At 55.4% G+C, this 15,032-nt stretch overlaps 1 protein-coding gene across 4 annotated transcripts in view; it reads right to left on the reverse strand.

Moving 5' to 3' along the window:
- The window catches only part of CDH22 (cadherin 22), a 123,224-nt gene that overhangs the window by 10,945 nt on the left and 97,247 nt on the right, over nucleotides 1-15,032 (reverse strand). For 3 of the 4 annotated variants that reach the window (XM_023626641.2, XM_070248051.1, XM_070248052.1), the window contains 3 exons: nucleotides 12,448-12,584; nucleotides 361-482; nucleotides 126-243 (listed from right to left, as the gene is read on the reverse strand). In XM_023626641.2, the coding sequence (XP_023482409.1) occupies nucleotides 126-243; nucleotides 361-482; nucleotides 12,448-12,584 (377 nt within the window). The remainder of the gene's footprint in view (nucleotides 1-125; nucleotides 244-360; nucleotides 483-12,447; nucleotides 12,585-15,032) is intronic. The other variant, XM_070248053.1, reaches the window with a different exon arrangement.

Raw genomic sequence — 15,032 nt, forward strand, 5'->3', positions numbered from 1 at the left:
ATCTTGGACACAACACCGGCCCTCTGGGTGCCTCAGTCTCTCCATCTATAATATGGGAAGGAGGTGGGAAGGCTAGATCGCTCCCTCCATGCATCCTAGGACTTGCTGGTTCAGAGGTAACTCACCTTGGATGTCGAGCAGAGAGAAATGGGGGTTGCTGGGAGCTTCAGGCACCAGGCGGAAATAGAAGCGGTGCCCACCCTGGGGCTCGTCTCTGTCCACCACGCTGATGGTCTGGATGAGCTGAGGGTGAGGAGGGGGCAGGGAGCTGACGTGAGGCTGAGTCCACTCTGGGCCTGGTTAGTGGGTGGCCTGGCCAGTCCTGGTAGCAACCCGCAGTCCCCAGCCCCTCATGGGTACCTGGCCTGGCTTGGCATCCTCACACACAGCTGCCTCGTAGGGTGTGGCCAGCTCTGGGGGATTGTCGTTCACATCCAGGATTCGGATCCTTAGGGAAGCCCGGGATAGCTGGGCATGATTGTCTATAACAAGAGCACAGGAGCAGGGGGAGAGGCATCAAGTGTGAGATCTAGACAACCCCGTTTGCTGTTAGGACAGGATTAGACAGTGGGGTCACACTGAGAGATCTGCAGGTTGATCAAGCTGGTACTAGGACCAGGACTGAGGACATCTGGCATAAGAAGGTAATCCACCATAGCCATTGCAGCCATCATCGCTATCACCATCACCACCATTAGATCATCACCGTAACCATCTCCATCACTGTCACTGTCACCATCACCACCATTAGATCATCACCGTAACCATCTCCATCACCGTCACTGTCACCATCACCACCATTAGATCATCACCATAACCATCTCCATCACTGTCACTGTCACCATCACCACCATTAGATCATCACTGTAACCATCTCCATCACTGTCACTGTCACCATCACCACCATTAGATCATCACCGTAACCATCTCCATCACTGTCACTGTCACCATCACCACCATTAGATCATCACCGTAACCATCTCCATCACTGTCACCATCACCACCATTAGATCATCACCGTAACCATCACCATCACTGTCACTGTCACCATCACCACCATTAGATCATCACCGTAACCATCTCCATCACTGTCACTGTCACCATCACCACCATTAGATCATCACCGTAACCATCTCCATCACTGTCACCATCACCACCATTAGATCATCACCGTAACCATCACCATCACTGTCACTGTCACCATCACCACCATTAGATCATCACCGTAACCATCTCCATCACTGTCACTGTCACCATCACCACCATTAGATCATCACCGTAACCATCTCCATCACTGTCACTGTCACCATCACCACCATTAGATCATCACCGTAACCATCTCCATCACTGTCACTGTCACCATCACCACCATTAGATCATCACCGTAACCATCTCCATCACTGTCACTGTCACCATCACCACCATTAGATCATCACCGTAACCATCTCCATCACTGTCACTGTCACCATCACCACCATTGCCATTACCATTGGCATCACTGGCATCATCACCACAACCTCCACCACCATAATCGCCGGTACCACCCCATCGCCATCACCACACCATCATCATCTCACCGTTACGACCTTCACCATCATCATCACCATTACTATTACCACTACCACCATTAAACCATTATGCTACCACCGTTAGCATTATCATTGGCACCTCTACAACATAACTATCAGTACCACCTCACCATCCTCGTCACAAGCACCATCACCAACACCATCACCACGCCTCTGTTACTGTCATCACTTGATCATCACCATCACTACCATCACCATTAGAATTATTCCCACCACCACCACCCCATCCACTAGTACCACCTCCATCATCTCTACCATCATCACAAACACTAAGGGCATCCCCGTCACCACCCTTGCCATCACCAACATCCCTCTATCACCACCATCACCACCATCACCAATATGATCACCATCTCCACCACAACCACTATTACCAGCCCCACCATTTCCCCCACCATAATCATCCATATCACCGTCACATCACCACCCCCACTCCACCCCCAACACCACCACCGCCAGCATCACCATTGCCGTTCCATCCCATCGCCACAGAGCACATAGAATGCACCTGGAGCAGCCACAGCCATTATTTCAGGTATCCTTGCAGAAATCCTGTGGCTGGGTACAATTTATAGCCCTGTATTGCAGAAGAGAAACTAAAACACGAGAAAGTTTAAAGAACTGTTCAGTTGGCAACAGAACTCCCAAACCTCTCTCTTTTAAGATCTGATCCCGAGAGAGCAAGACAAGTCCACCGGAAGTGGCTCTTGGCCAAGGTCCTCAGCAAAAGTACGAAGTCCCTACTCCTCCAACTGTGATGTCTTTGAGGTCAAAGTCTCTGTTGTATGAGTCCCTGCGTCCCCGCACTGTGGGACATGGCACAGAGACGGTTCTAATACATTAGCTGAATGAATGAATGAAGCCTGCAAGGATTTAGACACAAAGAGGCTTGAATTTCAGGCCTGGCTCTGTCCTTGACCCAGCCCAGTGATCTTGGGAAGATATGCCCCTCTCTGATATCAGTTTCCACACCTGGAAAATGAACAGAGCATGGTGATTAAGAACAAGGACTCTGCAGCCAAGTGGTTCCAATCTCAACTCTGACACTTAGTAGCTGTGTGATCCATGCCAGGTCACTTGACCTCTCTGTGCCTCACTTTTCTCACCAGCAAAACGGGGCTACTAGTAATGGGTTGGTTAAGAGGACAGACTGAGTTAATATCTGTAAAACACTTAAAACTGTGTATACAACACATAGCAAGTGCTATACAAGGATTTGTTAAATAAACAGACATCCTCAAAGGGTCCTTTCAGCAATGACACTAAGTGACTCCAGGCTGTTGAGACACCTCATCCCAGTCTGTCCTCTCTGAGCAGTGCCCTGAATGTTGGCCTTTTCTAGCCCCCTCAGCCCCCACCCCAGACCTGTGAGTGCTCCTTGGCGCCCATCCTCAGCTATCTCAGCCATGAGTTCGTTACTGACATGCTCTCCCCGCCGGTGACCTCAAGGACAGGAGAGGAGACCACCCACTTCCGAAGTAGTGACTGGGTGGCCGGGTCTCTGGCCTGGCTGGCAGGGAGCTATTCTGCAGGCAGTCTGGAAGCTTCCAGGCAGCCAGGAACCTCGTGAGTTTGGGGGAAGTGAGGCTGGTCGGCTGCCTCTTTCTCTGAACTCAGGGGCCCGCTGGATGCCAACTGCAGCTGCTCGTGTGTTGATAAAGAGAGAAATGGAGATCAGGAGGCAGGCCAGGCCACCTCCTGAGGGGTCAGGGAAAGGAGGGGGGCGAGTCCTTAATTAACTCAGACCCCGACCCCTCTCTGGAGCTCCCCTTAGCAGGGGGCACCTTATCTTCACAGCTCACCCAGATCTGCCGCTCCAGCTATTAGAGGGGGCTTCCCCGGGGGCGAGAGATGGGAGTCGTGACTGGGAATGCCGGGTGAGCCGTTATTTTTAAGAGCATTTAAAATGTGTTGCTGGAGAACTTAAACAGACAGACGGTGGGTGCTTTGGGGAGGAGGGGAAGGGGAGACGAGGCCTGCCTCCAGGAACAGGCACCTCCCTCCCCGCTGAGGCAGAGCCAGGGTAGGGGGGCCACCAGGGCCTGAGCGCCCCTCCTGGGCACCCTCCCCAGCAGTGGGAGGGGGCGCAGGGGCTGGAGGGAGAGACAGGTCCTGTGAACCATCAGAAGGGAACCTCAGAGCAGGACGAGTTCCCCCTGGCCAGACACCCTGCTGGAGGGCTGTGCCCACTGCTGGTAAGACCCCCATCATTGTTCCATTCTTATGGGTTCTGCTGGGCCGTTTCCTCTTCTTTAAATTTCCGGCTTTATTACAATACAAGTGACATATAAAACTGTGTAAGTTTAAGGTGTCCAACGTGATGATTTGATCCAGGTGTGTACTGTGAAATGTTTACCACGATAAGGTTAAGTTAACACATCCATCACTTCACATAATTACTATTTTGCTGTTGTCCTGCTTTCTCTTTTAAAATGTCATGGGTCACCTCTTGGGGAAGCCCTGAAGGCTTTGGCGTGAGCGAGGGTCTCAGAACTAAGAGGTGGGGCAGCTGAGTGACCCCTGAAGAGGTGTGCCTCTTCATTGCCAAAGGTGCCACCTGCGGAGGGGGCTGGCCTGGAACCCCAGAGCTTGTGGCCAGCCCTAAAGTCAGCATCCAGTGCCCTTGACATCACAGCAGTCTCCAGGCTGGCTGCACATGACAGTCACCTGGGAAGCCTTTAAAACACACCGACGCCCAAGGCTTCGTCACTGATGTTTTTAACATCTCCAGGAATCGAATGTGAAGCAAGGGCTGCCAACCACTGCCCTGGGGGGAATGGAAGGCCGGGGAGTCCAACCTGACATCTTAACTCTGATTGATTTCCTTCAAACCCCTCCTGATCACAGTTAGCATCATTTGTAATACTTGATAACAAGAATTCATAATTTTACCACCTTAAATGTTTCTGGTGTAAAACAAGGAATCCATCCGTGAATTAATCCTCACTTCTGGGCAGGACATTCTAATTTGTAACAAACTTTCTTATCTGTGGCTTCATTTGATCCTCAAAACAACCCCTAAAGGGGCTCTTGTTAAACCCGTTTTGCAGATGAGAAAACAGAGAGGCAGGACTTTGCCCAGAGCCACAGGCAAGTCGGCAGCAGAGCTGGACTGGGTCTCAAGTCTCCTGACTCTTAAGTCCAGGGCTGGTCCAGAGGGCCCTCCTGCTGCCTGGATATTCGTCCATCCCACGGCAGCTACTGCTCCGACCCAGGCCCACGCTGACCTCACCCAACGCCCAGGGGCAGGTACCCTCTCCAGGGACCAGGTCCCCCATGGGGCCCACCCTCCCTCTTGGCATCTCAGTTCAGCTGACTGACATGCAAATTAGTTTAATTATTTCTTCTTCTAAAATAAATTATATTTTGCAGTAGCTGCAATATGTTGTGTCAGGCAAAATTACATTCAATATTTTTAAACTAATTGATGCAGCCTTGAGGAAGGCTGATTGACAGCCCAGAGCTGAGCAGGCCTGCAGCCTTAACCGATTCCTAAATTAAAATTAAATGTACTTCGGCCCGGTGCTTCCTCCCTGAGCTGGTTCCCCATTAATCTGGGGAGGTAGCAGCTGAGGTCCTGGGGGTCCGAGGAGGTGGGGCGTTCCGTCGGTGCCTGGGGAAGAGATCAGACTTGGGGCAGGAGAGCTGCTGTGCCGTGCGGGCAGGCCTCTAGCTTCTCTGGACCTCAGAGTCCCTCATGTATAATGGATGGGGGATTGGGCCGAGCCATTCAGAGCTGAGACTTCTGGTTTTCGCTGACAGTTACGGATTGAGCGCCTCCTTTGTACCAATGACACAACAAGACCAACGTGGTCTCTCAGTCTAGTGGCAGGAACAGATGTTACTCCAGACTGTGAGAAGAGTTGAAAGATGAAAGTCGAGGGGGCTGTGAGGGCGTGGAGCAGGGGGTCCTGCCCTGGTGGGGTGCAGGGATGTTTTCCCTGTATTAAGTGACTTTCAGGCTGAGATCCACTAAGAAGTAAAGGAGGTCTTATTAAACCCATTGTTAAACCAATCAGATGAAGAAGAGTGGAGGGAAAGAAAGCCCCAGAGAGTGGGAAGAGCACATTCAAAGGCCCTGGGGTGGGAGGGGAAGCTGTAGCTAACGGGATTCTGGATCCCTTCCAAGGAAGACCCCAGCCCCTGGCAGTTACTCACCTGGTATCTGAACCAAACTGGGAAGGGAAGAGGGAATGGGACCTGGCCTGGTGACCCTGTTAGGGTACTCTGAGAAATGTGCTCCTTCCCAGAAGGACACCAGCAAACACAAACCAAGCACCTGCCATGGGCCAGGGCCTGTGATACCTCATTTCATCCTGTTAAGCATCGTGGGCGGCAGAGTCTAGTATTGTTGACATTTTACTGATGAGGAAACCAGCTCAAAGAGGTAAAGAGCTTGCTCAAGGTTTCACAGGGAACCATTGGTGGAGATGGGGCTCGAACTTGGATCTGGTTGAAAATGGGGAGTTTCTAATCACAAGTTGGCACTGCTATTCTTACGAGCTTTAGCTGTCAGAGTCCTACTTGCCTTTAAGGTCCCCGACAAATGTCCCTGCCTCCTCCTGGAAGCTTCCCTTGACTGCAATCAGAGAAGAAGCCCAAGTCCACAGGCCCACAAGGCCCCTCATGACCTTCCTGCCATCACCTCCCTGGCCTCTTCCCCGCCACCCCGCCTTCAGCTCTGCTCCACCTGTGCTCCTTTCTCTCCTTCAGACCTTTGCCCAGGTGTCTTCTCAGAGAGACCTCCGCTGATGACCTTGTTGAAATTTGCCCCTTGCGGGCCCGCCACACATCCCTCCATTGCCTTATTTCTCTCCATAGCACGTATCCAACAGCCCTGGTTTTACTCACTTAACTTGCTCATCACTTATCTCCCTCACCAGGAAGGAAGCAGCATTTTGGTCTATTTCGCTTGCTGCCGTGTCCGCAGCACCTGTGTGTGGCGCAGAGTAGGTGCTTAAGAAAGACCGTCAAATGAATGGACCAGTGTGGCACCGTGACCACGCTGGGATGCTGGGGGGGCGGCAGGGAGAGACGGAGACCTTCTCAGATGGACTAATTCCGTGGGGGCTGTGCTCCCTCCAGGATCCCTCCGTCTAGGAAGCGGTCCAGCTGTGTGACCCTGCTCCTGCCTCTCTGGACCAAGGTTTTCTCATCAGTAAAACAAATGGAGTTGGACCCTGAAGTTCACCTGGGCTGTCGCAGAGAAACAGAGATGCCCAGAGAGAAAAAGAAGAAAGGTTGCAAGAGTGGGAGTGAGGAGGAGGGTGAGGAGTGGGAGAGGCAGTGAGGGAGGGAGGGAGGGAGGGGGCAGCTCGCAGCTTCCTCCTTCCCACTCGCTTGCAGTGGGGGCGGCACAGAGCCCGGACCCTCTTCTCTACCCTCCCCACAACCCCTCCCCAGCCCCCTCCTGAGGGAATTAAATTGCATCCGAACACCAGGCTCTGATTAGAGCTGGCCAGCTGGGCAGGAAGATTTATCATCCCAATTACGAGCCAACCAAGACAAGCAGGCAGGATGCTGAGGGGGGCTGGTGAGCAGGTGGGGTGCCCCGGGGGAGGGGGTGTCAGGGTCGTCAGGAGTGGACTCCTTGCACTCCCTGCCCTGTCCCCACTCACCTCCAGTGGGAGCAGGAGGTTGGGGTGCCTTCTCCATCTCCCGGGGACATGGCTTATCTGTTTGGATTCCACGTGGAGGCTGGGGGTTCGACCTTAGGGGAGGGAGCTTAGTCCTCCAGACGGTGGGCGAGGACTTCTGTGTGAAGCAGGGGCCCTGGAATCGAGGGGGTGGGCATGGAAGGAAGTTTTCCTCCCTAGGGCTGAGCTGGTCCTGATGTTCTGGGCTGTCCTATGGAGGCTCCATGGACATCACAAAATCTTTGTTCCTGTTGGCATCTGCAGGCGCTGGAGGTGGCACAGGATCCCGGGAGCTACCCAGTCCAAGAGGAGCCCGGGCCTCAATTACACACCTCTGGTGACGGGGAGTTCACTGTCTCCCGAAGCAGCCCTTTCCATGCAGGGCTGTGCCAAGGCTCTTCCCCACACTCAGCCTCCCCGGGGCTTCCGCCTGCCCATCCTAGCCCCGCCCTGGCACCCCCAGCACACATCTAAGCCTCAGTCTTCCTGAGCCTCCCATCGCTCTCCTGCCCCAGGCCGGCCCCCTCCTGGCCGCCCTCCCCCGTGAACGTTGGGGACCGCACATCTGACCACGTCACTCTTTTTCTCAAAGGCTTACATTGGCTCCCTGCTGTCTCCAGGAGATGCCTGCTCCTCGCAGGACATCCAGGACCCTTCTTGCCGAGACCCAACAGGCGTCTGCACCCTCGCCTCACCTCACCGGCCCCAGCTCCGGACACACCCAGTCTCTCTGTTCTCAGAATGGACAGGGGACTGCCGTGCCTCCAGGCCTTTGAATGCAGGGGTCTTTCTGCCGTCGGGAGCACCCAAACCACCTTTCTGCCCAGAAAGGCTTCCTCAGTCTTTGAGATCCAACTCAGACGTCCCCTCTCCTGGGGAAGGCTTCCCGACCACTGCCCTTCGGGGTGGGCAAGTCCCTCCTGGCTCCTCCCCAGTGCCCACTGTCCCCTCACTTACACTCACTGTTGACATGTCTCTCCCCTGTGCACCTGTGAGCTCCCTAGGTCAGTGGCCCCATTTGCCACCAGATCCCAGTGCCCAGCCTAGGCCAGGTGGGTGACAAGGGGCCCTCAAAAAACACTGGCTGAGGGTAGAAATGGGGGGAGTGTCCCTGGAGGAAACTGAGCCCTCTCTGCACTCAACCCCCTCTCTCCCATCCCTGCTCCTTCCTCCAGCCTCCTCAGACCCCTTCTATTGTCCTGCTAAGGAGCACTGGGCCGGGAGTCAGAACCTCATGGGTGGATCGGGGAGGCTGGAGTCCATCATCTCCGACATTTCCTCTCCCCTCAGATTCCTTCTCTAGCTATGAATAGCACCTACTGTGTGTCAGGAAGCATGCTAGGCCCTTTATGTATGTGATTTCTAATGCATATGATGTGAGATGTTTTATGTAAAGCATTCAGTATGATATAAAGTACTCAGCATGATGTCTGGCATCTGGTGAGCTTCAAATAAATAGCAACTGCTATTATTAATAGTTATTATCCTCACAGTCATCCAACACAGTGCCATTTTAGAGATGAGAAAACTAAGACAACGGTGGGGGGGTGACCTGTCCTAACTCACGCAGCTGGGCACCGGGCAACTGGGACCAGTTCTCCTGTGTCAAGCCACTGGGTGGGGGAGCCCATTTATCCGTCCACTCAGGAAATATTTACACAGCCTACTACGGGCCGGGCCCAGTGTGAATGCTGCAGAAACAGATGAGCCCCTGCCCTATGGAAGGGACAGTTTCCTGGGGAAAGAGAGAAATTAACGAAATACTCACACGAATGCGTATATAAATCGCAAAGCGTGCTCTGCAGTATGATGGAAAAAATCAGGGTGCTGTAAGCCATGAGTTGGCCTGGGGTGATCCAGATGGGGAAGCTTCTAGCTACTCTGGTTAACTCTTTGCTGTCCCGGGCAGCTGGAGCCCACCCCTCCAGAGCAGCTTAGGGCCTGAGGACCCCGGAGGAGGGGCTGGATGCAGCCCCCTGGGACCCCCCCCCCACCCCAGTGCTGGCTTTCCAAGTCCCCCCCGTCCCTTTGAAGCCTGTCCCTTTACAACTGCCCTTTCCACTGAAGGATTCAGACACAAATTGTACTTTAAATTCAATATCGGTCATTAATATTTCATGATTACAAAACGTTAAAGATAATGTCAGTGGAAGGAGCGTCTGCATGGGCAGAATGGATGACTCAGAAGTTCGGGAGAGGGGAACCGGCATACTAAGTGGATCGGGAGCCTTTGAGGTAATCCAGTATGACAGGCGGCCGCTGCCGGCGGAGAGCAGTGTTCTCCGAGGTGCTCGCACAGCTCGTCGCCGTGTATAAATATTTCCCCTCTGATTCTTGTCACCTCATGTTTGTTACACCCGGGGCAGGCGGGGCTGCTGTGACCCCCTGAGCATCCACCGTTTCTGAGGAAGCCAAATGGACGCTTCAGCACGAGGGCACGGGCGGGCAGACCCACTGGCATTGCACCGGGGTCGGGCTGGCCGCTGCGAGGCAGGAGGTCTGGGGTCAAGCTCGGGCTCTGCATGGACTTTGCCCCGTGACCTTGGGGCCAGTGCCGGTCCTCTCTGACCTCTGTTTCCTCATCTGTAAAGTGGGGGTCATAATTTTGTCCTCATCTCTCGGGCACAGCGAGAAGCTGGAGCAGGTGGATTGTCTGACACTCCTGGCTTCATGCCTGGCACCAAGGAAATGTGACTTGAGGGGCCTCTGAGCGAGAGCTGGGCTCTGCAGTCCGACAGGCTGGGGCTGGGAATTTGGGTGAATGACTCCACCTCTCTGAGTCTCAGTTTCCTCATCCACACATGGGGGTGAGGGCAGAATCCACACCTCTTGGGTGGGAAGATTGAATGAGCACACCCCTGTAGGGTGCCTGGCACAGAGTTGGCCCTTAGGTCAAGTGCACACAGTCAAGATCAACAGGTATCGATCACCGAGCACTCATTAAGTACTAGGCTAAGCTCTTGCCATGCCTAACCCTAATCAACCCTCCGACCAGCTCTGTGAAGTGGGATCCATTCATTTCCCTGTGAGTAACATCCTGGGTGAGGGCTGGGCAGGGGTTGTGGGAGGGGCGTCTTTAGCCCAGTGACCAGCCTTCTCCTCTCAGAGGCTCACCTCCTTCCCGGTGGTCGCTTGCCGGGAAGTGGTGGGTGGGGGAGGGGTGGGGCTCAGAGAGCAGAGAACACCAGGGAAAGGAGCCCACACAGCAGCGCCGCGGAGGGAATTGGGCAGGCTTGGTCCAACACCCAGCTCTGCCGCTGCACGTCCTGGGGCGTCTCCTGTAACTCTGAGCCTCGATGTTCCCATCAGTCAAATGGGTGCTCATCTGTTACTGATCATGATTCAGTGGAAGTACATGCTAGAAAGTACCTAGCCCAGAATATTTATTAGGTAAACCTTGTAAATGTTTAGTGGGGAGAGTGCCCCCACTTTCTTTCTCCTGTGAAATGGCAGCATTACAGATTTTGTACGCTATGCTAGCTGCTTTTTGAAGGAGATTCACTGGGCAGAAGCTCGATGCTTAACCCAAGAGGGGACTTGCCAGTGGCGAGACGCCAGGCCGTGAGACAGGCTGCGGGGGGAGCCGCACTGGTGGGGAGGAGAGGAGGCGTCTCTGCCCAGCAGCCAGGCCTGACCCCCTGGCTGCCCAGGGAGCAGGTTCACGAGGCAGGCGGTGGTGGGGGGGCTCCCTTCCTCCCACTCCAGCCGCCACTTCCTCTCCCACCACCTCTGTTACCTCCTTTTCATGCGGCGGAGGAGTGGATTCAAAGGCACGGAGCAGCAGGCACTGAGGTTTGAGCCGGCTTTGTATTTTCTTTTAAACTGGAGTTGAAAGAGACGGAGGTAACTTCAGCTTAGGGACTTCCTTGGCCCAGAATTGGCCAGTGGGGCCTGCAAAGTGGGAGGGCGCCGGCAGGGAGAGGAGGACGAAGGCTGGCGGGAGGGGCCTGGGGCCGAGGGGAGCAGAGGCCAGTTGGAATGTCGCCCACCGTGGCTCAGAGACTCTCGGTATTCCTGTCATCATGATTGCTTCTGGCGGCCCTGCTGGCTCCTGAGACCTTGAGAGCTGACGGTGGGGAGCTAGAGAGCAGGTAGCGTCCCTCTGGGGATGGAGGAGCCCTGGACTGCACTGTCCTCTCTCCCGGAGCTCCGTGAATGCTCCTCCGTGGCCTTACTTATCTGAACCCCATGTCTAAGGCTCCCTTTTTCTCTCCCAGCTCACACTCCTCCCCAGCAGCACCAAAATGCCTGTGACACACACACACACACACACACACACACACACACACACACACGCTCTGTCTTCCAGAAACTCAGCCAAGCACCTTGGAGTCGTCCTTGACCCTCTCTACCTCTCACCTCCACGTCAGCCCATCCGCTGGTCCTCTCGGCTCTAACGTCAGCCTGCCTCCCAAAGCCGACCACTTCTCACCTCATGGTTATCATCAGTTATCACCCTGGGCCAGGTGATAACCAGGTCTTATCTTCCTGGCACTAGCGCATTTAGCTTCCCGCTGAGCCCCTGCTGTTCCTCTCCCCACCCACACAGTCTATTCTCAACGCAGCAGCCAGAGACATTCTGTCCCTCCTCTGCTTAAACCTCCCCAGGGGCTCCCACCTCATTCGGAGGGAAGTCCAGAGACCCTACAATGGCTGACCACTCTGCCCTCGCCAGCTGCACTGTCTCCTTGCTGTTCCTCCAATATGCTAGGCCACCTACCACCTCAGGGCCTTTGCACTGGCTGTTCCTTCTGCTTGGAACACTCTTCCCTCAGAGGTGGGCATGACTTTCTCACTTTATGGAGGTCTCTGTTGAAATCTCCTTCTCAGAGAGGCCTTCCCCACAGGGAAACAACACCCTCTTCCTCCCAATCCCCACCCCCTGCTCTCTCTTTCCCTGTTTCTTATTAGCACTTAACATCTCCTGACATATGTACACGTTTTCTCGCAGTTTCTTGACCATCTAGCTCTCCCCCACGAAGACGGGGGTTTTTCTGTCTTGTTCAGCACTATGCCCAGCCTCTAAAACAGGGCTTAGGATACAGTAGGTGCTGAATAAATGCTGAGGGAAGAAAGTCAGCCTCAAGACTGGCCCTGTGCTCTTGGCTTGGGATCCTTCCCAGATCCCTGTTCCTGCCCATCAGCTTTCGCTTCCCCTCAACCCGCCATCTTTGCCCAGTTTCTTCCTCTTTGTCCCCCCCACCCACCCCCGCCCCGCTCACCTGCCTCCATGGCCAGCACCGTGATGTTGTGCCAGCCCGCCGTCTCGCGGTCCAGCCCCTTGCCCGTCACAATGGCGCCTGTGTCCGCATCGATATCAAAGATCTGGTCCAAATCCGAGTCCCGGTCAATGGCGTACCTGAGGGAGACAGAGTGGGGCTGATTGAAGGTGCCCTGCGCCAGGTGGAGCCCGAGCCCATGTCCCCCCCACCCCACCTCACCCCAAGAGACAGACCACCTGCCTGGAGACACAGGGAGCAGAGGAACCCTTTCCAACCGAGGAGTGGAAAGGGGTCTGGGCTTGTGTCTCAGCTGCCCCGGGTCCCTGCCGCGTGACCACAGGTAACCACGGTCATGGGGCTAATAATTTGCACCCCACCGTTGTGAGGGCTGGAAGTGGGCAAAGGCCCCGGCACAGAGTTCACACTCACTGGACATTCGATTCTTATCTTTCCATAAGCAGTGACCCTAGACTCGGGCTTGAGAGGGGGACAGGGCTGGCATTCGAGCAGGGGACACAGAAAGTGCAAACAGAGGGGGGCTGGGAATTATGCAGGGGATGCGAATGGTGCAAAATGGTTAGAACTGGGAGGAGGGGGAGTCAGGCACCAGAACACGCGGCCAGGTCTGGGGGCTGGCCGCCGCCCTCCCCCGGCTGCGCAGCACGCGCGGGCTAATCTGCCGCTTTTCAGTTGCCGCGTGAAAAAGGCCTTTGTTCCGCCTTCTTCCCGGGCCTTTGTGCAGCGGCTCCAGGCCTGAAAGGCCCATGTCCAACACATGTCTCAGGCGGCGGCGCCCCAGAGAGGCCCCGCCAGCGCCGGCCGCCACTTCCTGCACTGATAACGCGGGCGGGGGTGCTGCCAGGCTGCGAGGCCCACAAAGGCCTCGAATGCCCAGCAAGGGCTCATTGTGCCCGGAGGACAAAGGAGCTGGGCAGGGCAGGACTCAGCCCGAGCCACCAGCCCCTCCCACAGTCAGGAGGAAAGGGGCCCTTTCCCCATCTCCCAGTGGGAAACTGAGGCCCAGGGAGGTGAGGCCAGCAGGAAATGCCCAAAGCCCTGACATTACCCTTCAGTGGGGCCTTGGCTGTGCTACCAAACTCCTCTGGGCCTCAGTTTCCCCATCTGTTGAATGGGGATGATGACACCCAGTGGGACTGCACAGGGCTGAGAGCAGTCAGAGCTGGGTTTGAATCTGCTGCCACTTATCCTACCTGTGCGACCTTGGACAAGTCAGTGGACCTGCTCGGCCTGTCTTATCTGGAGAAGGGGGTGATTAAGGCTCCCCCCGCACTGGTGTGGGTTGCATGAGGTAGTTCACAGATCCCAACCTAGGGCACAGCCCTTGTTTTTTCACGTTGACTGCTGTAGCAGAGGTGCGGGCTTGTGGCAGATTGCAAAGGGCTGAGCATGAGTCTCCTGAATCCCCATTTAATGCTCCTGCCTGTCCCTAAGCTGCTAAGCCTGCATCCTCCTCGCCCCTGACCAGCGTGGGTCCTCCTGCCCTGGATGAAAGTGTGTGGGGAGGTTCAGACCCTCGATGATAATTCCTTCCACTAGTATAACAGTTTGCAGCCTGCTTTTCCTCTAGCCATCCCTCCATTCATTCTTTGGTGCCTAGACATGACTTGGGTGCCTTCTCTGTGCTGCTCTGTATTAGGCCCTGGGGATACAGGGGCAAATGAGATAGAAGAGGTCCCCGCTGGCACCCTGTGAAGCTGATTTGATCTCCCACATGTTGCAGAGATGAAGATACTCAGGCACAGAGAGGAAACTTGCCAAGCCTAAGGCTGCCAAGTATGGTTGTACAGGTTGTGTCCTGCACGAGGGTACCAGGCTGAAGAGGAAAAATGGGAGTGAAGTCCAGCCAGTATTTTGCTTCCTGAGCCATGTGTCTTAGCCCGGGGAGTACCTTCTCAAAGGAGGGCCTTTTTCTTATTTATGTGAAGGTGCCACATGGGCTAGTGATGACCCTGCCCAAGGTGGCACTGGAACTGTCATAGAATTGGCATTTGTACCCAAATTTGGGACTCTATACCCAGTGTTCTTTCTAGCTTGTTGAAGCATCCAGATGTTTGCAATGCATGGAGCCTCGGGTCCCCTTGGCCCTCAGCCTGGCCCTGTCAGACATTTGGGTCCAGAGGAGGCAGAGCTCCACTCTGAGTGTTGGCTCAGCTGGAAGGCGCTGTGGAGACCTCCTCCTGGTTTTACCGGTGGAAGAACAGGGTCCGGGAGAGGGCCAGGGCCATGGCACAGCCTGGGCTCCTGATCTCCGGGCCGGGAGAGGGCCAGGGCCGTGGCACAGCCTGGGCTCCTGATCGCCGGGCCGGGAGAGGGCCAGGGCCGTGGCACAGCCTGGGCTCTTGATCGCCGGGCCGGGAGAGGGCCAGGGCCGTGGCACAGCCTGGGCTCCTGATCGCCGGGCCGGGAGAGGGCCAGGGCCGTGGCACAGCCTGGGCTCCTGATCGCCGGGCCGGGAGAGGGCCAGGGCCATGGCACAGCCTGGGCTCCTGATCGCTGGGCCGGGGCCGGGCGTGAGGCAGGGCTTACGGGAGGATGCTGACCGCCTTCTCTGGCTTCTCCTCCCT

This window comes from Equus caballus, chromosome 22 (assembly GCF_041296265.1).
Source record: "Equus caballus isolate H_3958 breed thoroughbred chromosome 22, TB-T2T, whole genome shotgun sequence".
Classification (NCBI taxonomy): Eukaryota; Metazoa; Chordata; class Mammalia; order Perissodactyla; family Equidae; genus Equus; species Equus caballus.